The following is a 23,445-nucleotide window of genomic DNA, read 5'->3' as shown; positions in this document are numbered from 1 at the left end:
CACATTCTTCTAGCAAAGCGAGGACAATTTCGGGAATTGAGGACATTTTGGTTAAAACAGGTTTTAACAGCGAGGTTTGAATTGGGTTTCAGTTAGGGTCAGGGTTAAGGGGGTTATTTGGCATGGTTAGGGTGATGGTAAGGAGCTATGAAAGTCCTCACAAAGACAGAAGTACAAGGTTGTGTGTGTGTGTGTGTGTGTGTGTGTGTGCGTGTGTGTGTAAGAAAATGCAGAATCAGAGGGCAGGAAGGAAAGTTAGAGCTCTCACTCGATTGATGTTTCTAAAGTCAGAATAATTAGATGAAGAGAAAGCCACTCATCCTTTATTTAAATCTCAAAATAAGATGAGATTTTTGTTTTTTGTTTGTTTTTGAATACTTTTTTTTTCCAACACGGAGGGTTTTTCTCGTTCAGGACCTAAAAATCATTGTACGATCGTTTCTGAGCATCTGTGAAATTGTTTCCCACCTATAAATGAAAGTGAACTATTCCAAAAACAAAGTCACATTTACCCCATCCCAGTGATAAATTACATCCGAGAGAGTTTTATTTTATTTTTTGCGAACACTAACAAACGACGATGCGAACAGCCCAAATGAACGCGTAATGTTTTGTTGTTTTTCCCCGACCCTATTATTTCCTTTCCTCATACCCTGGAAGGAACCGGGGTATTTTACGTTCGGCTCGCTGCGTTTTGTTGATTTGTCTCTTCTAAATAAAGTTTGTACGACATTATCGACCATTCAAAAGGTCCGGTTTACTTCCACAGAGTGAACGAGTGTCTTCTATAGACGATCTCTGGACGAATCAGACAACGTGTTGACCGTGATGGCGGGGGGAGAGGGGGGGAGAGAGAGAGAGAAAGAGAGAGAGGGGGGGGGGGGGGGGGGGTGAGGAGGAGGAGGAGGAGGAGGAAGGCGTATCCGGGCTCCAGCAGCCGGTGACAGAGCAGCAGACAGACGGACATCGAGCGGAGTCACGACCATCGCGAACTCTGTCAGTTCACCGCGCCCCCTCCACGGCAGCATCACCCACGCACACGGGAGCCGAGTGCTACCGACCAGCGGAGCCGCACCGACGAGCCGAGCCCGGCGGAGTGTCCTCCTTTTGAAACCGAATTCCGCAGCACATCCCCCCGTCTTGCCTTTTCCGACTGACATTAAACTCGCACAGAGCTGCTTTCCCGTGACATCCACAGGAGATTATCTCAACTCCCGCGTCTGTAGCTGACTCATTGTTGCTGCTTTTCGCGGTAAGTACGTTCCGCTTCAGCCCCTTTTCGCCTATATTGTTTTCTCATTTAGGGCTATTGTTCTGTTTTACGCCTGCGTGTGCTAATTTATCATTTTTAAAATAGTGAATGAGAAGGAGTTGAGAATAGTCATCCTCCTTCATTCATACCGTTACACGACCGGGCGAGTGGATACTTCAATGTCAGCTTGGAAAACCACATTTCCGATCGGTTTGTGGTTTTGGACGCAGAACACGGAAGAAAGTTCTTCGTAAAACTCATTTTTTGGGGGGTTTTGGGGGGGTGAAACTCAACTATTTGGGAATTTCCCGGTGTTATAAACGTCGTGACGAAAGTAAATGAAATTCAGGAAGAATTGTGGAAAAACCATGACTCAGTTAATATGACGATTTCGTAAATTTCCAATTTTCATCATGGATTTTAATGCATCCGCGCTGATGCTAATTGCTCTTAGCGTCACTTTGGTAAATAGCATACAGACACTTTATTTTAAACTTCTCCAGAATCACTGGTCAGTAAGAGCCTGTTTCATTCTCCGACGTTTCTACAACTGCATCTATAAACTTTTGAATGTTGTAGTTCTTTTGCTCCAAATTACATTAAAGTGTGTGAATGGACATGTAATTCAATGAGAGGAAAGAGGCAGTCGTGACCCCTGGCAACCACCTGCAATAGTGCGCATGGATAGGAAAAGGGTGGGTCTTTTATGAATGAATCTGGCCTGCAACCCCTCCCTTTTCTGTGTGTGTGTGTGTGCTCGTGATTACACACTTTGTGATTGTCAAAAACTGGTTAATAGTTCAACTAGGCTCGCGCTAAAAAAGTTCCCATTGTGATTCTATTTTGCCATAAAAGGGTTATTTCCATCAAAATGAAATGATCTACTCACCACCGTGTTGATCCAGGGGTGGTTGAAGTTTCTCAGGATGGATTGTTGAGGGGGAACAGAGCTCCAGCACTCCAGGTTTAACCAAACTCTGGCCCGTCCACGTTGCTTTACTGGTGCCGCTTGATTGTCTGCAAGCCACAATCATTCACATTTGACTTTTTGATGCCAAACATGTAATGTTAGCCTACCTGACCCTGCATGTCTTAGCCCCTGCCTTTTTACATGATTAGCATGGTGCACTAGCACACATCTGGATAAGCAGAACTCTGAATTTACCATCTGTATCCGAGGGGGTGTTTCAACCCGACAAAAAACCCTCTTGCTGTACATTAATGAGAGTACTTCTTGTACTTGTAACACGTGCACAGCCTGACAACTGTCCGTCCACTTCCTGTGAGGCTACATTCCATTCACATCACCCCCTCCAAATTCCCAGTACAACAAAAAAGATCGATTTCCCTCCATCCCCTGTGTGCTTTGTGAAGGGCCGCGGTGTTCCCGCGCGCTACGCTGCTAATCTGTGCGTCCTGGCAGGTTTATGAGGGTTCAGGGGTGTTCTGATATTCCCAGAGGGACTAAAATGCGGTTTGGAGAAGAAATTGAGGGTAGTTTTGAGGTTAACATCATTGAGCTGGTGAGGGTGACTCAGCTTTACGTGAGACGGCCCTTCTCATACGTATTGACCGTCTCCTCAAATGGACAAACAGACAAAAGTGGACAGCGCAGCAGAAATGTGCTTCCTCCCTTTAGTTCCCTTCCTCTCTGTGTAGTGGAAAACACACACATACACACACACAACGACGGCACTGCTGAATGTTTGTGGATGAGCATTTGAAGGCGTCGATTCATTTTGTTTTATTTTATTTCGGTAAAGATGCCTGTTAAAGTGGTGAAAAACTGAAAACAAACATGCTCGTTTTTGTTTTCCGTCACTTCTCTCGTCAGCAAGCTGTTCACACCATCAAGAGGTCGTAATTAGTCAAAGTGAAACCTAAGGATGCAGCCGCTTCTGCAAACGTGCGAAAACCTTGCCCAGACGAAACCAGATACACGGATGTTTCACCCCCTTCCTCGCCACAGACTTAAACACGACAAACCCGACCGCCACAGACTTAAATCTTAGCAACCAGTCGTCCAGTCACTGCCTGACTGAAGCGGAAGTCAAACCCGCGTTGTTTCTGACAGCTTCTGCATTAGCATTAACTCTAATTTGACGAGTGAAGCAAAGTCCCATTTATTAACGTTAGCAAAATACAACGTGATGAAGTAAATGTAATCACACATCAGAGTTACAATTGTACGTGTGTGGCTTCATCACTGCGGCATCAGAAGTTGCTATTTTGTGGTGACGGAGGCTAGATTCTAACTAAAGTTAGATGCAGCTAGCGTAGGTAAGCTCCAGCTGCATGTGCTAAAACATCTGGGGTGTTTTTAGTGCAAACAAGTATAAGCACAAGTTACATATGTGTCCTTTTTAGCTGAATGTTTTGCTAAGAGTTTTGACGTGTTGTATAAGACTATAAATATTTTGGTGAAGGGTCATGCTTTTCTCTCAATTTAACACAAACTAGGAGACTTTTAGAACCACACAGCATAATGTTACTGAGATAATCTATCGGGATATGGCAATACTTATCGTTCGATTGCGATATAAAAGTCCAAGATAGTGGATGACAATATAGCGAAATATCGCAAATGAAATGGGAAAGGCTAAACTATTTGGAACAATCTGCCGGAAACGGAAATATTGATTCCGATTCATCGATATTGGATTTTCTTTCTTAGTTGCTGCTTTTATGGAGGATTATATCGTGATATGTACCTTATATCCCGAAGCAGCGTAGGAAGTGTCTTTAGTGCTTGTCCACATTGCCCTGGATGCATCGTACCCTTAATTTGAGGCCACAGAGATTAAGCCTCTCTCTCCGAGGCCGCTGCCACATGGTAAATAAAAAGGCAACACGGATTTAATCCCCCCCTGCATCCGCTTGGCAGCGCCGATGTTCGATTACTGTGCTAGCAGTACGCCAACGGCAACCAGGTATTCTTCTGTCTGCTGGTTTATCAGCTGTGTTATAGTTTTGGCGAATGCAGAGAATTCTGGATTCCTGTTTTTTACTTGCAACTTCAAGGTTTTCGTTTGTTTTTTTTGGATGGAGGGAGTTAGAAAATAGCTCCGCCTCCCTCGACGCAGCTGTGGCAGCGTCTCACAAGCACTGGCGGGCCGACGGGCGGCGTTCAGAATAATGGATTAAATGCCTGTGCTGGCTCTGCCCTGGCCCCATTTGTTGGGGGGGGGGGGGGGGGGGGGGTAATCTACTTCACTCTGAATCAAATGCCGCCCTGGCTTTGACTGGATGTGATAAGAGTTGATTTGACCGGAGCAGCGGTGGCGGTTGGAGGGAGGAGACTTCAGGAGGCTTCGCAACAGATTTATTACAGTTTTGGATGTTTGGATGGAGAAATTCATGCCTTAATCTGACATTTTGTGTTGCCCAGGTGATCCATCTTGTAGCCTTTATACCACCTTTAATGTCCCAACCCTTCAACATTTTTTGTAGAACTTCTACAGGTGAAACACAGGCATGTCAGCTTTCTTGTTGACTATTCCATGACTGTCATGTTTATCTCTATGAATTTATATTGTATCTGTGCCGTCTTAATGCCATTACCCCGTTTCTGTAGATTTATTCTGTATATTCTGCAGTTGGGAACAAAAAAGCCTAAGGAATCAGGTTAACCTTTTAGCCACGCAGATGGAACACACACATATTCTCTCCCGTTCTACTCCGGCTGATAAAATGTGTTTATGTAACCCTTTGGGGACCTGTGTACCCACCGATTGCTCGCGGCGTTGCAGCCTGGATGCGCAGATTAAACCGCTGCTAATATAACGTGTCGCGTTGGCTGCTAATGTCGCGCATTAAAACACACGTGATCCTCTCGAAGGTTTGGCACAGCGCGCAGCAATTTGTCTCGAACTTTTATCTCGGCCCAGGCTTATTACATCCCATCACTCAGTGGGAGTAAACCTTGAAGCTTCACTCTCAGGTAGTAAATGAGATGATGAGACATAAACAAACGCAGCGTACTCTGAAAACATCGTCTTATTTGCGGCCACAGGCGATCCACATCATCGCCAGGAAGCTGTTTCGACATCGTGATATCCTTCTGAAGCTAAAGTTGTCTGAGTCGTTACCAGATATTTCTAAAAATATCTCCTTTTTTCTTTAGCTACGCTTTGCGTTAGGGGCTAATTAGCAGCGCTCGTATGAAACGAGAAGGCCAAACACGCGCCGCAGCTTTCGCCATCAACAGGTTCTTAGCGCAATCATCCAGCTTTGCCAGTGGGAAGGCTCGTTTAATAGTGACATATTAGCTCAATAAGGTGGCGGATGAAATATGGGGACTGCACTCTGTCCCCAGCCCCGAATTCATCTGCGGCTCCGTTATTAGAGGAGTCAGTAATGGAGATGTAATGTGAGGAGGCGATAGAGAGCGGCAGGTAAAGGATGGCAATTAGATGGCTGAACATCCCCAGGTGCTGGTGATCGACTCAGCCTCATTTCCTCCCAATTTCCTGCTGCTACCGAAACGCTTAACGCGCCACTGATGGAGAAAGGAAGGCGGCCTCGGAGAATCCGAACATTTTGGTCTGAAACGGACTGAAGGGTGTCTTTCGTCGCTAATGGACCCTCGGTGTCCTTTTTTGGCGTGCGCGTATCTAATAGATGGACATTCCCCCCCTTGGCGATCCCTGGCTATTTGGCTCCATGTTGGCGTGACGGAAAGGCAAGGGGGAGCTGCCATTTACCTCCCCCCTGTAACCGCGTGTGCTCTCCCCCGTCGGCTCAGACGATGGCCGCGATGATGACTCAATCCAGCCCTCCTTCCTCCTCCCTTTCTTTAGCCCACCCTTCTCTTCCTCCCGCTAGCAATACTCCCTCTGCATAGCACCGCTCCTCAATCAAATTACACTTGTCATAAGACAAAATTGAGATGAAACTAAGGAGTTGTTACACATCTTCTCGGTCTGAGCTAGTTCATATCCGGCAAATATGAATTAAGGGTTATTAAGCTACTGAACTGCAGTGATTATTTCGTAATGACATTTTGCACGACACTCATTTGAGCTTTACTTGGTTTTTGCGTCCCATTTATGACATAAACGTAAGCAGATGTGTAAAAATGCAAACCATTTACAGCTAATAACAGCATGAATCATTCATCAGGCCACTGTTGTTCAAAATGCCTAACTACGTCTCACTCATGCCGTGGTAACCACGACGCTGACGGTGCAGCTGAGCAACAATAAGAGCTCGATAAGAGCGTTACTGCAGGAGGAGGAAGCAGAATGCCGGGAACAGTGTCAAGAAAACATGCTAGCTCTCCGTTTTCCTTTCCTGGCCTGCAGCAGGCCGGAATCCATACGACCGCTGTCCAATGGTCAGATTTGAAAGGCTTCCTCGCCCACACGGGTGAGAATTGGGCGGGACAGGCGACATTTCGACAAAAACCTTCTTCTTCCTTCGCTCCTCCGCCAGCTGGACCTCCTGCTGCACGGCCGCAGCCACCGCTTTGCCACCGCGCGCGAGGCTGTAGCTGTGTTTGGTTCTAAACCGCCTGTTTTCTCCCGGAGCTCCGTGCATCCATGTGGGCTGGTGCAGGCGTGGGCGCTCTGGCCTGGTTTCTGTGTTTGTGTTTGCAGCTGCTGCTCTTGTCCACTGTGCGAGGCGAGGTTATGGCATCCTGTTCCTTTTCCTCGCTGCCTCTCAGTTTGGAACCGAGCCAGCCTTGGTCGACTGTGCATTACAGCGGTGTAGCCACAGCCCCATTATCAGCGTGGAGAATGCCGACATCCGGAGTAATGCCTGCTGAGCTACTCTGCTAGTTTGGACTGCAACTTGTTTTCAACAATCGAGTCTCCCTCGTTTTTTCCCTCTGGCTTACAACGTGCCCAATTAGGCAGTTACCCAGTTGTATGCAAGACTTTTGCCTCTAATCTATACATGTTAAGGGTTTTAGAGCTAGCATTCCTGCTAGCATAGCAAAGGGAAACAGGCTAGTTGCAGAAAGTAAATACTTCCAAAACAACAGGGGAAATGGCAGCTGCTGTTTAAGTCAGCGATGCGCCTAAACACTCCTACATATGTTTCACAACCATAAATACAGGTCAGTCACGGGGGAGGAAAGCACGGAGACAATGCTAACGTGCTGATAACAGCTTTGGGAAGGCCAAACTGTGGGTTTCGCACAGGTGTCCGTCAAATGCTCGACCTTGAAAAGATGCGCCTACGCAGGAGTTTGTGCCACCTGCGTATCATTATCGTGTTATTATGATTTTAGTTCTTCTCCGGGCGAGTGCGCCATCACGCCGGCATCATGAAAGGTGCTCTTTTTCTTTGTAGCCTGGTTGGCGTCTGGAGCCAACAGATTAAAAACCAAAACTGTAGCACTGAAGCCCAGTGAGGGATTGTGGCGGCGACATTAGTGGCGCTCTTTGTTAGCCTCTTGCTAAAAATAGAACGAGGGTCCAGAAATCAGAATTCAAGCCCGCGGCAGGGTTGACACCTCATAGATGGAGCCTCCAGCTGTGAACAACCTGCAGAGACGCTCCTGGCAGAAGGGTGGGGGAGGCATCTTAGCTTATGTTCTGCCAATCCAATGGCACCTAAAGCTAATTTGAACCTAATAAGACTCACAGGACCAAGCGTAGCCCTAATTGGTCCTCCTAGTCCTCTATTGTCTTCTCTCCCTACTCTTTTCTTCTTACTTTATCAGAATAAATGAACATAAAACCACCACTTCGGTCATCGTGACCACATCTGGACATCCAGAGCGCCGCCTGTTTGTGTCAGAGAGCCATTAAAACAAACCACTGAAAGGCCCGAAGCCTCGTTGTCCTATTACCGATTGTTAAAAGCCGAGAGCTGCAGAGGAGGATCAAAATGAAAGCGGGGGGAGTGAATGAGCTGGGGGTGAATGGAGGAGAGGCAAAGGGGAGTGCTTAGCGTCGTAGGGTGTGAGGATGTGATAGCTGAAAACGAGGCCGGCGAGACGTCGCCTCAGAGTCACGAGGAAGGAACCGTCTGAAGGACTAACACGCTGTTACGAATTACACTTCTCTCTTTTATTCTTATGAATCCCGACTAAACGCAGAAGTGTTTGCGAATTAATGCCACATTTTCTTCTCAATGCTAAATGCGCGGGTTAGCCGCAGGGTTAGCGTGGCAAACGCCTTCACAGCTCAAATGTTAATCCCAGTGAGACATATGCTGCGATAAAGACGGGCGATGATCTCCACAGCTTGGATAGAACTCATGTCAGGCCTCTCTGTGAGTCCTTCCGCACCCTTTATCTTCGTTATCCTTTCTTGCCCTGGGCCCTGCTCTTGTTTTTTTTTTTCTCGGCCAACGGCGCCCGTACATTTCAGTCTTTGCCTCGCTCCGATTTGTGTGATTATTGGGCAACAAATCAAACATGTGACAGTTCTTCTCTGGGGGCAACTGCAGCTGAATAAGTCCGTCTCAGTCACCTGTACGACGGTCCCAATGGGTTTCCCGCTTGCTTTCATGTGGAAGAGAACTTTCAATCCAAAGCTGACACTCTCAACGCTTCTCTTGTATCACTGTATATAACGTATAGGTCTATAAGTGGGGATTCCATAAGAAAGGTGCTAAGCTAATGGCCAAATGAAATCACCTTATTTTGCTGCTGCTAATAAGTGAGACTGTTCTAATCAGCTAATTGGCGACAGAGTATGAAAGGCAGTCAACGCTAATTAGCCAAAGCACAGTTTCATAGATGGAACCAGCTCTGGAGCATCTTAGCTTCGTTGCTGTTGCATTCTGCTACGGTGATTACAGGTTAGGTCACGCTGTGGAAGCCAAAGATAACGTTGCAACGAGAGAATCGTTTGTCGGAGCTCCGTTTTTACCGAAGGAGACAAGACAGCAAAAAGGGAAGATTTTCCGACTTCACAGCGAGGCGACTGGAGAGGCTGACGTCAGCTCTCAATTTGCACCTTTTGTCTGAGTCCGCCTGGAAGTTGCATTGTTACGGAAGGCGCAGCAGGGCGGCCCGTATCCTCGCCTCATCTGCGCATCCACGCGGCCAGCCCCTCCCCATCCTCATCTTCTCTCCTCCCGGAGGCACGCGGATATTTTTATCTTCCATGAAACGCTAATGAAGCATCAATTCCGCGGTTTTTCAAACTGTCACAGCACGTGAAAGGTTTCAGACGTGTTTCAGGCATGTTCCTCAAATTACCTTGAAGAAACAACAATATCCCGATTCCACCCTGCATCAAATTAAACGCCACCTCCTTTGATCTGGCTTTGGACCCCTCAGACTTAGCTTCTTTACACCAGTTGTGCCACCTAATGATGGTTTTTTTGGACATCTGCTGTGAACTCCTCAGCGCGGTGTGAAAATTCCCTGCAGATCAGCAGCTTTGGAAACACCTTTGTGAACCACGCCACCCTCACCATCATTTAAATTACTTTTTCTGCCATTCATCACGGTTTATATTGATGTTTAAGCTATTTTCTGCAAAGAAATCCCATTGGGTAAAACAGGAAACAGATCATTTTGAGCTAGCTGCCAAAAAAGGTAGTACTAACTTATTTTTAGGACTCATTTTTGCCTTGAGGCACATCATGTGCATCATTAAAAGTGAAAGTTTTAAACATTAATAAACCGCAGCACGCCTGGAAGCCTAAACAGTTGTAACGCCTGTTGACTGCTGCTATATCAGGTGCTAAAGGTAGCTCAGCCACATGAAGTGGGATTTTAATGGATTAGGGGAATAAAACCTACTCAGCGCTTCCCCGCGGTTGGGATGCCATTGCGTGACAGCGCACCGCCGCTGCCTCGTTTGGCTGCCTCTGTGACCCGCTTTTGCCGCAGGGTCACCGAGCGACTAGGATTCTCCTGCCGGGATGAACGTCCACTGTGCGGCTGTCAGAGCGCGTTTGTATACGTTTGCGGGCTCCTGGCGTTCCTGGACTCACTCCCACCTATCTACCTTCAGTTCCCACCGTCTCTATAAATCACAACCGTCTTTCTCTTGGAGACACGATGAAGTGAATTTACAATCAGCAGGAGGAATCTACAACATCATCCCTGCCCCATTCCTCGTTAAGCTAACATGCTAGCAGTTATCAAGGTGGCAGCACAGGGCTTGTGAAGATAAGCCTGGGTCGGATTGAGACGTAATATTTTAATTGTATCATTTTAGTGGGACAGCCAAGTTTAATGTGATAAAACCTTCAACTTTCTTTGTTCGAGGCAACGTTCAGCAACGGCGGAGTCTAAAACGCACCTCTCGGTAAAGCCCTGAGGGGAAGAGCCCGGCAGAGGAGCGGAAAGGGGATGTGCCGAACAATGCTGAAGGGCTTAGCTCTGCTTTGAATTCTTCGGCCAGCTGCTCCGGCTCTCCTCCCCTCCCTTGGCTGCTGTTTTTTCCGCTGCCCTAAACCCCAGGCCAGGAAATGTGTCCATGGAGACAGCAGGAAGTTTAAACCTCAGCTGATCAATTGCAGCCAGGTCTCCCTGGCACACGACGCCCTCCCCGAGGGATCTTTTATTTCCCAGTCTCTCTCTCCTTCCTCTGTTTGTCAGGATCCAAACCTGTGATGGTGGGTTCAATCAGATTGGCCAAAATAACCGCACATTCGGACAATTCCCGCGGACAATTTTAACTGGTATTAACAACATGCCGAATTTCTGAAGGGAAAGTTTTCCCATTTTTTCAACCAAGAATTCCAGGCATTGATCTGAAACGTAGCTTTTGTCCGAAGGTCTCCAGCAGCAGCTTACTCGCTCTTTTTCATTGACCTACACTCACGTACAATCAGGTACGCATGAACACGTTCAGCTGAGGCCCATGAGGGGGGTGCGAGCAAGCAAGCATGCACGTAAAAGCTACATGCTACAATTGATTTTGTCAAAATAAGGATCGAAAGTCTGTGGCCGTCATAAAAGATGACGGTAACACGTGAAGCGTTGATCTTAATCAGGAAGCAGGAGACGCACTGACTGCGTGACAGTGAACGACAGATGAAGGTGTCTGAATCAGCAGCACTATTTTTACACGCTAAATCTTCTTTTCTCGTCAATGAGGGGAAAAAAATGGGCCAGTGGCCTATATTCTGCGGCGCATCGCTGCGTCTCCCCAGATTAGCGCTGCCTCTCTCCTCCGTATCGCTCCCTCCCGCGCCCTCTCCCTCGCTCCGGGCTTTTGAACAGATAAGCATTGGCAGTGCACGCCGCCTCATTGGACACGAGGCCGCCTGTGAGGAGAAGAGACGAGCCTCCTCCTCCTCCCGTCCTCTAATCCCATACGCAAGCTCAATCTCTCCACTTGGGCTGTCCAGACTCGTTGGTTTGAGCGGGAGCGAGGTGGCGCCGAGGTGGGAATGGACAGACACGGAGACGGGATTTTATAGAACTCTAATGCTATCTTCAACCTGGGTCTCACGGTTTCGCCCCGCTACCATGTGATGCTAACTACGTAGCCGTCTATCCTAAAGGAGAGAGAACACCTCGTCGTTAAACGCTGGTATTTGACTGATGTTCCTGTTCTTGTGGAAACTTCCTGCCCTCCCCGAAGCCAAAGACAAGACGGCCACGGGGTTTCTGATGAGGAGCATCCTTAGAGCTTTAGCGTGACCTTTCCAAATGGCACGAATGCATGTACCAGATGTCAGACGTGTATGTTTAGCAGTTAAAAACCCCCGTACTGTGTGAAGCAGCAAATGCCACCCTCGCTAACCCTTTCCATCGCCCTCAAACTCACGCTTAGCAAAATGGAACCTTGCCCGTGAAGTCATAACGACCCCCCATTCCTGCTCAACTCCGGTATGATTAAATCATAAAGTATCCATTAATGAATCCATTTCATAGTTTGAAGGATCGTTATGATGAAAAGGACTTTTCAAGGGTCATAGAGGACATTCTGCAGACTCGGGGAACCTCAGGTTTATTCTTTCAGAAGTAACAACGCGCCGTTCTTGACAGATCTGTTGTCTCTGCTGTTATAAACCTCATTTTCCGCTCACTGTCGCTTCGTTCTGACATGTTTATTACACGGACAGACGCGCGACGACCCAAATGAGTAATTACGTAACCTCTCCAGAGTGACAGAAGTGCTCGGTGCAATATTTGGGAAGAGAAAACAGATTTGTGTAAAGCGGAGTGGGCGGGAATCACACTCTGGTGTAGGGCGAGAGGGAAAGGCAGACAAAGACGAACAGGAGTGAGGCGTTCTGAAATGTCGCGCGGCGCTTTGAACAAAAACTTTCGATGGCGACGTTCTTCTCCCTGGTACTGAGCAACCCCTCGAAAACACCCTGACCTTTACAGAAAGTTCCTGCGTCCTCAAAAGTGTAATATCAGGCGCAAACAGGCAAAAGATCCACTGTGCAGTCGACTGTAAACATGGATGTTATTGTTATAAACTGCAATTTGGTTTGTTAGTTGCTCGAAATCCAGCGCGACACTTATTTTGAAAGAGGTGGGAGAGTGATGGTCTCTGCCCTGTCGCTAGGTAACAGCCTTTGGGCCTAAAGGCAAAGCCAGGCCTGATCTCCATGGCAACCATCGTTGGTATGGCGGGTGAATGTATTTTTTTTCATTGTGATGTGTGTGTGTGTGTGTGCTTGTGTGTGTGTGTGTTATCTTACCATCACATCGAAGCAGCAGGTTGTTTATCAGAGCAACTGGAAATAAAAAAAGAAAAACGAGACTTGTGTTGGAAAATAAAATAACAGATCTGATGTCTGAACATCGAGATTAATTAGATCTCAGCACACTAACATGCACACACACACAGACACACACACTGAAAGGAACATATTGATTGACTGCTGAGTGACTGCCTTTGTCGCTCACCTGCTGAGGCACATTTATGCGGAACAACACCCCCTAAAGAATCTGTCGGGGGGGGGGGGGGGGGGTGAATGGGTGTGTGTGTGTCAAAACCATGACAGATCAGATCAAACGGCGAGAGACAAATGGAAAACAACTGGAAAAATAAGTAAGCTGGATATGCTCTCACTGGCTACAACTCAACGCATCCAGACATCGAAGCTCACACCGAGCATCTGGACGGGGACAGAAAGTGGATTTAAGTGCCTCCGAACGTGGCCTGGCTGTTCTCTGGCTGCTCTCAGTATCTCAGAAACTGCTGATCTACTGGGAATTTCACTCACCACCATCTCTGGGGTTTATGGAGAATCGTCCCAAAAAGAGGAAATACCCAATGAGGCATTAAATGCATTGATGTGAGGGGTCGGGGGACAATGGGCGGACTGGTGCTCGATCACAGAAAGTTAGAAGGTACATAAATAACCAGTGGTTACAAGCAAGGAATGGAGAACAGCCTCTCCGAATGCTCAGCTACAGCAGCAGGAGACCACGCCGGCGGCCACTCCAGTCCGCTAAGAACAGGAAAGTGAGGCTGCATCACGGCTGTGCAGCCAACAAATCGGCAGCAACCGCGTGATGCTATCCTGCTCACACGGGCCGAGATCTCTGAGGAATCCTTCCAACACCTGGTTGAAAGTATGGGACAAAGAATGAAGACAGTACCGCAGGCAAAAGGGGGTCCAGCCTTTTTACTAGCCAGTTGTTCCGGATTATTTTAAGGCTCCACCTTTGGTCAGGTGGAGTTGTTATGCTAGGCGAGGATATAAACAGAGTTCTCCATGTTACATCCCATAAACGCTCAGTCATTAATGTATTCTAGTTTAGCTGTGTTTTCCTTTTTTAATGCCTCTGCTAAATCAAGCTGAAGCTCACTACGCCTTTCTCTTACACACATACAGGCGCACATGCACACGCACGCACACGCACGCGAATGAGCAGACAGAAGAATGTTTGTGTTCACGAGAATAGAAGCACAGTGGGTCTGTGTGGTGGCAGTATCAGGCTATAACACTGTGTGTGTGTGTGTGTGTGGGGGGGGGGGGGGTCCTTTAAAAATTAACAAAATAAAGCACTTTTAACTGGTTTTAATGGCTCAAAAATGTCTGGTTTGCCTTTTATGTAGACTCAGTTTATCTGATGCTTCCAGTTTCACTTAACCCCACGTTAGCATCCCGTCATTATTGCGCCATTTTTAAACAAAAAAACCCAAAACATCCAATTAACATCAAGAAAGATGTGCAAGAAAGTTGCAAAATCAGATATTTCAGAATCCAATCAAGTTGGAATTAATCAAAGTTATTAATCAAAGTTTTACAGCTATAGAGATATTTGACTTTAGCTAGTCATGACTGTATTGTTGCTAAAAATACCAAAAACCACCTAAAGCATTAACAATTTTCATAAAGTTGGTAAATTTCGTGCTTTAGAAAATGGGGGCAGCCTGGAGGGGGTGAAATACGCGACGTTGTAGCTGCTCCAGCTATTGATTTTGTTCCCCTCATTCCTGTGAAACATGCACACAAAAGCAGCACCACTCCATTGTGGTGCAAAACACGGAGCGGCGAGAGCGACCTGGATCAAGAACAACACACACACACACACACACACACACACACACTCTTTTACATCGTTTTGTGTTGATTGAGCAAGTTCAAGAGGAGATTAATGTGCCATTCTAGGCACACACACACTCTGTAAAAACACATGCAGTGTAGCCTCACTTTGCCATCGTTGCGCTCACGCTCTGAGGTTGAGTTGGTGGAGATGGATCAAATGCCACCACTGGCCATCAGAGACCAGGAAAACAAAACTGACCTTCAATAAACCACGTGGGACGCGTCCATACGCTCACCACTGATGCCCAGCACAGGACTGAAGTGTAAAGGAAGGAATTTTTGTCCTCAAAACGCAAACAGCGGAACACGAACATGATGCCGGCGAGCAGGAGAAAGGCGCAGACTTAAGCTACATGTTGGCGAGCAAGTGCGGTTAAAAGTCAACTTTGAACATTGCGGTTTGCACACACAACACACATGCAGCCAAGCTGCATTTGATGAATCTTACATCTGTGCTTTTACACTGAAAGCAGCTGTTAGCTGTTGGATTTGGCTACTCTGCTGGTCTTGGAACTCTGAGGGAATGTTCTTGGAATCACAAACTTCCAAATCCAATCTACTCACAAGTCCAGAGCGAGCAGTCGGGCTTTTGTCAGAATTCGAGCGAAAAACCAGCTCGGCTATTACAGGTCCTCTAGTGGCAGCTGCAGGTAAGTGCAGCTCTGCTATATAGGTCACTCACCAGGGTGCTCCTGTGTGTTTCTGAAACCGAGAGGATCCCAGGCAGACGGCGGTCGGTGCCAGCCCCCACCGTAACGTGCCACATAGACACGCAACCTCTTGCCAGATGCATCAATGGCAGGACAACGTAAGCGAAGCAAACATAAACCATGTGCTGGTGGAGAGGCGAACTGAAAAATCCTCCAACCACAAGGGACACAAACAAAAATAAAGTCCTCCTCTTGCTGTATATGTAGCCAAATCATCGCTATTATCAAATAAATATCCATACTGGATATCTTTGTCAAGTCACTCTATTCTACAGTAGAAAGGACTCTAGACTCCACACTATTACCCTATAGCTTTAGCTTTCTGTTTGCTTGTACCATAGTCTATTCCGTGTTGGTAGCTTTTTTGGAAGGAAGACAAACCGCTGCATACCTGAGGACTGAGTACTCGAACCACTGTTCTCTCTTTTCAAATCTAAATCTGAATCAAAGTTCTCAAAAGGCTTGAATGCTAAATTTAGCGAATCTGAGTCTTTTTTGAACGCCCCCCCCTCCATGTGTCTCCACAGATCATGGCGGAGTACACCTCTCTGCTCAGTGACCTCTCTGAAAACATCACCAACGAAGACTTGGAGCAGCTCAAGTCAGCCTGTAAGGAGGACATCCCGGAGGACCAGAGCAACAACATCACATCCTCCAAGGAGTGGTTCAGCTACCTGGAGAAGAATGACAAGCTGGCTCAGGGTGAGGAACCAGCAATCCACCCTTATTTCTTTACCAGAACAGTCGGTGTTTCCTGTTTTCAGGGTGTTGGTTTGTTGCTATCTGAATGCACCTGCCTCACTGTACAAGAAAATAACCACAAAACACCCGATCTTAGTGACGTGTTAGCGGTAAGGATGCAGAAGGACGGGCTCGAGTCCTTGATACGAACTAGCGCTTGTCAAAAAAACCTCCTCCCTGGCAAGGATCTATAAGGGGTACAATTAATCCTAAATTTTAATTGTGTATCTCAACAAATTTGTTTGTGTAGCCGAAAAGGCTCATGGATTCTACCAGGATAAAGTGGAAAGTCACAGAGGTTTCTCACAAAAGGAAGTCACTGATAAGGTGTTTTGGCTGGGTCTTGTTTGTAAATGAAAATTAGTTCTCAAATATTTTTCCTGCATGAATAAAAGTTAAATAAATAAATACAAATCAGCCATGTCAGCCGGAAAATTGATTGCCCCCCCTAAAAAAATTTGGGATCCCCCCAAAATTTTGATAGGGCCGTGCCTTGCCACTTTTTTCCTTCCTGCTAATGACCCGTCTTGCGCAGATAACCTGTCGTACATCGAGCACATCTTTGAGATCTCGCGGCGACCCGACCTACTGACGAGGGTGGTGGAGTACCGAACCACCGTGCTGAAGATCTCTGAGGACGACGAGATCGACACCAAACTCACCCGCATCCCGTCAGCCAAGAAATACAAAGGTACGGCGAAAGGTCGGCTCGTGCGCTCTTCAGCTCTCGCTCACAAGGCCAAATTTGAAAAGGAAGCATGTTGATTTGTTGCTCTCATCTTGATGTTTTTGCTTCAGGCCTCAGGTTTAACTCACCGCCGTTCGATTCTCAGGGGAAATTTAGCCTAAATTGAACTTGAGGCCAGACAAACAAACAGCAAAAGTCTAATTAAAGAAGCAATGAAGAGTTATTGTCATGATTCGTACTTCAGTCTAGTCTCTGTGGGGACAAATGGGTCGTAACCCTGATCCTTAGATCCTCTCTCCTCAGGAAGTGCTTCCGACAGATTTGATCTTACTCTTCTTGCCTTTTCGTGTCTTCAAGTATAACATTTCTGTCTTTACCCTCCCTTCCCCAAAAAGACATCATCCGCCAGCCCTCTGAAGATGAGATCATCAAGTTGGCGCCTCCCCCGAAAAAAGCATGAGGTGGCAACCGCAAGCACTGATCTCTACATCTTGGATTCTTCGCTCCGACCAACTGACCAACCCCGCCGCTCCCATGTCTTTCGCGCAATGACACAAAAAAAACAACCCACCCACGACGCAAAACCAATCAGACCGCCGCGATGCAGCCGCTTCCCGAGCTGAGGGGAGACGAGAAAAACAGACAGGAGGGGAAGAAATCTGAAGATGGGAAAAACAGTGTAGGAGTGTGAGGAGAGAGCCAAAGATCTGAGTGGGTCAGGTCAGAGTGAGTGCAACATGTGAACTGTTCGATCTGTGATGCTGTGTTTATGCAACCGTCTGCAACGTTTGTGAGCGCGTGTATGTTTGTGTGTACGCAGCATGTAAGGCTAATTTATCACCGCTAGAACACCCGCGGCTGCACAGATCACGCCTCCTAGACTTTAGTTTCCGGTATTTTGGACAAGGAAAAGCAACTGTGGCTACTTTGTGAACCATCGAAATGTAAAATATGCTAACAGATCAGACAACTGTTGCATCTGTTTAATCAGATTTAATCATCAGTTTATAGGAAGTTAAAAATTGTTAACGTCCCTGGTTTTATGTGCTGCTCCTTTTTTTGCACGGGCATGTTTGTCAAATGAAGGGACGCCTTGACACTTTGGGAAAGACGCCAGAGAGTCAATTCCAGTTATCGAGCCATGAGCAAGTTAGCTTAGCTTAGCATACAGATCCAAAATTAGCTGAGCCAGGAGCTTGGCAAGCCAGATTTACATTTTGCCTCGCCGAGAGATGAGGACTTTCAGACTGATTTTTACAATGACTGGTGTATTGGATACTTTGTGCTAAGCTAACCATCTCTTAAATGAGATGGCTAGCTTAGCAAGAAAAAGTAAGCTTCACAAAAATTAAATTGCCCAGTACAAAACAGAGTTATAAAGAATGCTTTTTCTTGCCTCTTTTGCCCAATTTACCATGGGACAAAATTAAACTTTAGTCGTACCGAACAGGACAGTCAGATCTGTTCGTATTGCCTTTATGCGGATGATTAAGTCCCTCTACAAAAAAGCCCAACATTTTTAGACAATTTTGGGAGAAAAGCCACAATTTGTCTTTATTTTCACTCATACCCACATAAAATATTTAACGATAAAGGTTTTAACAAAAGGTGCCAGTTAGCATAGACATCTATATATATAAATATACAAATAATATATTACAAGAAATAATATATTGCCCCACACTGCATCTAGGGGACATCCAGCCACACATGCCCACTATACTGTATATTTGACATTTCATCTAATGAAACCATGTCAACGTACGTGATAACGCAAATATAACAGACTTCTTACCCTTTAGCATTTTCTTGTTTTTTGATTTGTTGCACTGAAATGAATTTTTGTCTGTTGGAAAGAAGACAGCTTATGCTAAAAAGTGCAGGTCTAAGAATAAGAAAAACGTACGGAAACAAAAACAGATACATAGAACAGCTCGCGACTATGCCATTTCTGCCATGCACCATCTTCGCTAACAAGACTGTTGAATCTAAACTAGAACTGTTCTTTTTGAACACTGTGTCTCCTTTCTCTCCCCCGTCCCCCCCCCCATCGAAGCCTTAGTGAACTTTACATTTACCCCGAAATTTTCCAAAAACTGTGACGAGGTAGAGACGAGTAACTGAAAACGGCTCTCGCCGATACAGAGAGGTGACGCTTATGATGAGCGATGGTGCGTTTCTGCCCCCATCTTTCTTACAAAAGAGAAAATCCTAAAAATCGGTACCGCTACATTCCTGTCCGTTAGCACCAAAATGCAACCCTCGTGCCAATGACCAAGACTTTTATTTTGATCACTGTTTACGTGATCGCTTTTTTATTGCTTGATGTATATTTTAGTGTGAGATTAATTCATATCCTATGCATCTGTCAGTTAGAAAACCCGGCAACGTCTCCTCTGAACAAATCCCTTCGGCTGTAAAAGTTACCAGTGACCAGACTGGGTGACGCAAGGGCTAGCTAGCAGTAGGCAAACCTTTTGAAAATTGGATAAATAGTTCAATTCATTAAGTTAGAAATTTGTATGGTGACAATTTGACACCGCGAAGCAAACACATTTGCCTCAACACAAAATGAAAAGCTAGCGTGTAACCTTCTATCTAACCTGTGGAAGTTTGACGTTAATTCCAAGGATCCACTGAAATGCTAGTCCAGGATCTGCATGGTCACTTGGGTACATTTAACTGGGAATCCTGGATTTTTAGATTGTGGCTATGTGGCTAATTATTGGCATTAGTCCGTCAATGATGACAGTACACATGAATACCTAGCATTTAGCTCGCAGCTTACATTTCATACATCACTAACCCATTAAAAAAAGACAAAAAGACAAAGCACTGTTTGAAATGAATTCTGGCTGGGTTTTGCCTTTAGCTTTAAGACTAGCCCACGCTTGGCCCGACCCTAAGTGAAGCTGTAGCCTAACTGCCCTCCTACAGCTCAAATCAAGGAAAAAGTCGGATTCATCATGTTTGAGAGCAAACGAGGAGGCAGTTACTTCCTGTACTGCTATGATCTATGGGTAATGGTCTTCTCCAGCTTTACAGAGGACAGAACTAGGTCTAAATCGCACTCACCATTAACACTGAAGTAAACCAATTTGCAGGTGAGCATGGGTTTCTAATTTTGTAAAAATAAAAAAAAACATCAGCATGGGAGGATTCTGGCCATTCTACTTGTTTTTTAAGCTTTTATTAGCAACTTGAGAATTTAGATATATGTAACCACGTCTTTTTTCCCTGTCTGGATTTCACTAGCCAATGGAATAATGCACATGATCGTGTAGTCGTCTATCACGCAAAAATCAATAATAAAAAAAAGTCAGTCTTTGTAATGCTTTAGAATCTCCTGCAGTGACTCCTCTTAGCAGTTTAGACATGTCAGCGTTAGCATCAAAATGCTGCGATTTGTTACTTTTTTCGCTTTCCGCTTTATTTGAGAAACGACGTTTGTCCCGTATATATTTTTTTTTTATCGACTTTGCAGATGACTGCTTCATGTTCACCTGTGTAGCTAGTCTGATTCCATATCTTAACATATCACTCGCTAATGATGTCAGAATCTGGATTTCCTTCTACAGAGTACATATCAATTTAGTAAATGCTGCAAAGGAATAAACCATCTACAAGATGATTATTGATATAATAAACCGAAATATAAATAGAGATCGTTTGAAGGTAAACAAAGAAATTCAAACTGTCTCATTCTCCCTGAAAGAGTTTTTTTTTTTTTTTTTTTTTTTAAGTTTTTCGTTTTGGGTTGTAAATATGTATTTTGAATATACATCACTGTGTTTGTTATGAAATTAATTTATTTAATGCCTATATATTGTTGTTTATTTGTATCCAGACTCTGTTTTACTAACTGGAAACGATTTAATGGGATGAAAATATATCGCTTATCTGATGTTAAGCAGGCTGTATGAGGATTTTTATAATTCGCGCTGTTCTCTGTTCGTGTTTTTTTTTTCTCTGCTTTGGATGACTTTTAAAAAAAGTGGTGTTCATTTCTACCTATTTGACGATATTATGTTTTCAATTATGTGTCGTACTTGATCGGACGTGTTGTAGTGACTGCTTGTAAAATGAGTTATCTTCAGAGTTTCTGAAAATCATGACAAAAGCGGACACAAATTTTGCCTTGTATGCCCTCACAACAGTGGGAAACGGCAATTGAAGCTAAAGTTGCGCCAGCTGCACGGACAATGTTGGGTTTTGGGAAGGCGGATTTCTCATAAGCGAGTCCCCAGTTCCATAAAAATGTATTCCGCCATTACTTTGGTATTGCGTATTAATGAAAAAGATTTTAGTATTAAATATGAAGGTCACAGAAAAGTGGGCGTTAAAAAAAAGCTAGCACTAAAAGCTGCGCATTCATTATTTCATGACATTAGCCTTTCAAATTTGTAAAAAAGAAAAGTCACAAATGTCCATGAGAAAATTTTCTTGCAGATTTGCCACCATACAGCACAGTTTTAATCATTCAATCAATTGAAAAACTAGCAGTTAAGTAAATACTATCCCACAATCTTGCTGACTAAAAAAGTTATAGCTTACACAGGTAAACAATCAGTTGAACTTCAGCTAGCTCAATGTATACGCATTTATACGTTGTGATTTAAATCAAAAAGTGAGGTTAGCGCTATTTGAACTTGAACTCTCTGTTTTTGCACTAGCTAACATGGGATTAACAGCTGTTAGCTGTGCTAGTTTGACTGAGACTAGAAGGAATGTGATTAGCTGAATACCTTAAGATAGAAAATAACTAATGACAGATTAGATATTTTAAATAATTACTTCAAATAGGTAACATTTATCAAAACTTAGGTAAATTATATATTTTTCCACATTGTATTCTTAGTACTGTTCATTAGTGTTTACATATTCTACTTCCATCACTTGAGGCGCCACAGCTACTTTTATTTTTGTGTTGAGAATGAAAAGGAAGAGGAAAAAATGGTATGTAAGAGTTTTGTGCCTGGTTAGAGCAAGTAGTTGAGAGTAGTTTAGCAGGTTGAAGGTGTTGGAAGATAAATAAGCCGTGGTGTCAGCTGGGTGCAACAGTTTTGTGCTTAGTAGACGTCCCTCAGGGGTACGTATCAATGCCCCTGAGGTTTCATTCATTTTGAATGTGGAAGTTATATTTGCACATGAATTATGTACAATGTGAGAACACTGCGGTGTGATCAGAAGTCCGTTTGTTCTTTTTTTTTTTAAGTCTTAATGTTCTATAAATATTCTACATTTTCTCAACATTTTGGAACTATTTTAATTGCGGTCGCTGCCATCATCAGTCCAATCTAGTTCCATTAGCTGTAGTAGACTTTTCAATGTTTATCCAAGTGGTGTTCATGCTACACTAAACTTAATGATGTGGTGGCCGTGGCGTATAGGTATCCAACGTTTGATGGAGTAGAAGTAGGCTAGCGCAGTTAGAAACTGAAACAGCTTAGCAACGGACAAAGTAATCATTTTGAAAGCAGATAGGTTTGGAACAGTTTTCAGTCAAATTCGATGCAGATTCTTCTTAAACTAGGTATTTAGAATAAGTGCGTTTACATCCTTACAAGAAAAACGAGTCCCTGCATTAGTTTGATTACATAAAATGCTTGTCGGTGCCTTAGCTCGACTATAATCGGCCCAGTCTGAATGGAGCCGGACTAACGCCCACAGATAGCTTGGATTCGAGTCGACTTACCAGAGCACGTGCACGTGGAATTGGCCAAAATGATCTACGAATGTGCTACATTTCGCTTATAATTCACTGACCTTGAATCAGAAACGTCCCACTTAGTTGTTTACAAACAGTCTGGCGCGTGCTGTAGCAAACGTGGGAACCTAGCGAGCTATGGCAACGTATGTTTGGAACGCCGTGACGCCGATTCACGGACGACTTTACTGAGACGAACACTCGTCCATCGCTACTGTTAATTTAGCTATGGCTGCTAACACGCTGGCTAACTTCTCTGTTTATTGGTGTGGTATGGCGTTAAAATAAATAAATCAACGATGTGGCCCGAGAACAACAATGTAAAAGTGTAAACCGCCGATCCAGCGGGCGGGGAGGCGGCTCATCTCCGCCTATAATCCGACTACCGCAAACTGCATCGTTTCAGTCCGGTTACACAAATTATTCACGTCAATAGGGCGAGAAGTGTAGTCTAATTTCGATGCACAAGTAAACGCACTTATTGACTTATTTTTCATCCGGATTATAATAAATAGCTGACACAACACATGACCCAAACCCATTCTGACATAATGTCGCAGCGGTCGAGTATTACTCTAAAAAATGGCTTTTTTGTCATGATTTAAAGGAGACTGAACTGAAATTATGCCATTTGTCATGTTTTAAAAGAAATGACTTGAGTGAAATGTAATTATGCCATTTTGTCATTGTGCTAAAATAAATATTATATATTAAAATATATTTGCTAACCTAACCACTGCTGCCTGCCGTTGCTTTCTTTCAGCTAAGAGGCGATACTCTGGTGAAACTGCAACAGAACCACAACTTTAGCACACATCCAAAGCCGGTTTTAAAATTTTATTGACACACACTGTGCTGAAGCGGATCAGACAGCCCCACCACCCTCAGTCCCATAATTAAACTGTAGTGTGCA

At 44.9% G+C, this 23,445-nt stretch overlaps 1 protein-coding gene across 1 annotated transcript; it reads left to right on the top strand.

Moving 5' to 3' along the window:
* Nucleotides 1-911: 911 nt before the first annotated feature.
* LOC130523271 (astrocytic phosphoprotein PEA-15) lies at nt 912-23,265 on the top strand. Its single transcript, XM_057028402.1, has 4 exons — nt 912-1,252; nt 15,924-16,098; nt 16,673-16,828; nt 17,221-23,265. Exons 2-4 carry the CDS (start codon nt 15,927-15,929, stop codon nt 17,283-17,285), a joined length of 393 nt encoding a protein of 130 aa, XP_056884382.1. The 5' UTR covers nt 912-1,252; nt 15,924-15,926; the 3' UTR covers nt 17,286-23,265.
* Nucleotides 23,266-23,445: the final 180 nt, after the last annotated feature.

Source organism: Takifugu flavidus, chromosome 3 (assembly GCF_003711565.1).
Source record: "Takifugu flavidus isolate HTHZ2018 chromosome 3, ASM371156v2, whole genome shotgun sequence".
In the NCBI taxonomy this organism is placed as follows: domain Eukaryota; kingdom Metazoa; phylum Chordata; class Actinopteri; order Tetraodontiformes; family Tetraodontidae; genus Takifugu; species Takifugu flavidus.
Note: the sequence above shows the minus strand (reverse complement) of the source record. Positions and strands in the feature narration are given on the sequence as shown.

What these genes read in the sequence shown, in the direction of transcription:
- LOC130523271 (XM_057028402.1), top strand. Translation starts at nt 15,927, where the DNA reads ATGGCGGAGTACACCTCTCTGCTCAGTGACCTCTCTGAAAACATCACC. An exon ending in GAATGACAAGCTGGCTCAGG is followed by an intron (nt 16,099 to 16,672) that starts GTGAGGAACCAG and finishes CGTCTTGCGCAG; the next exon opens with ATAACCTGTCGTACATCGAG. An exon ending in GTCAGCCAAGAAATACAAAG is followed by an intron (nt 16,829 to 17,220) that starts GTACGGCGAAAG and finishes TTCCCCAAAAAG; the next exon opens with ACATCATCCGCCAGCCCTCT.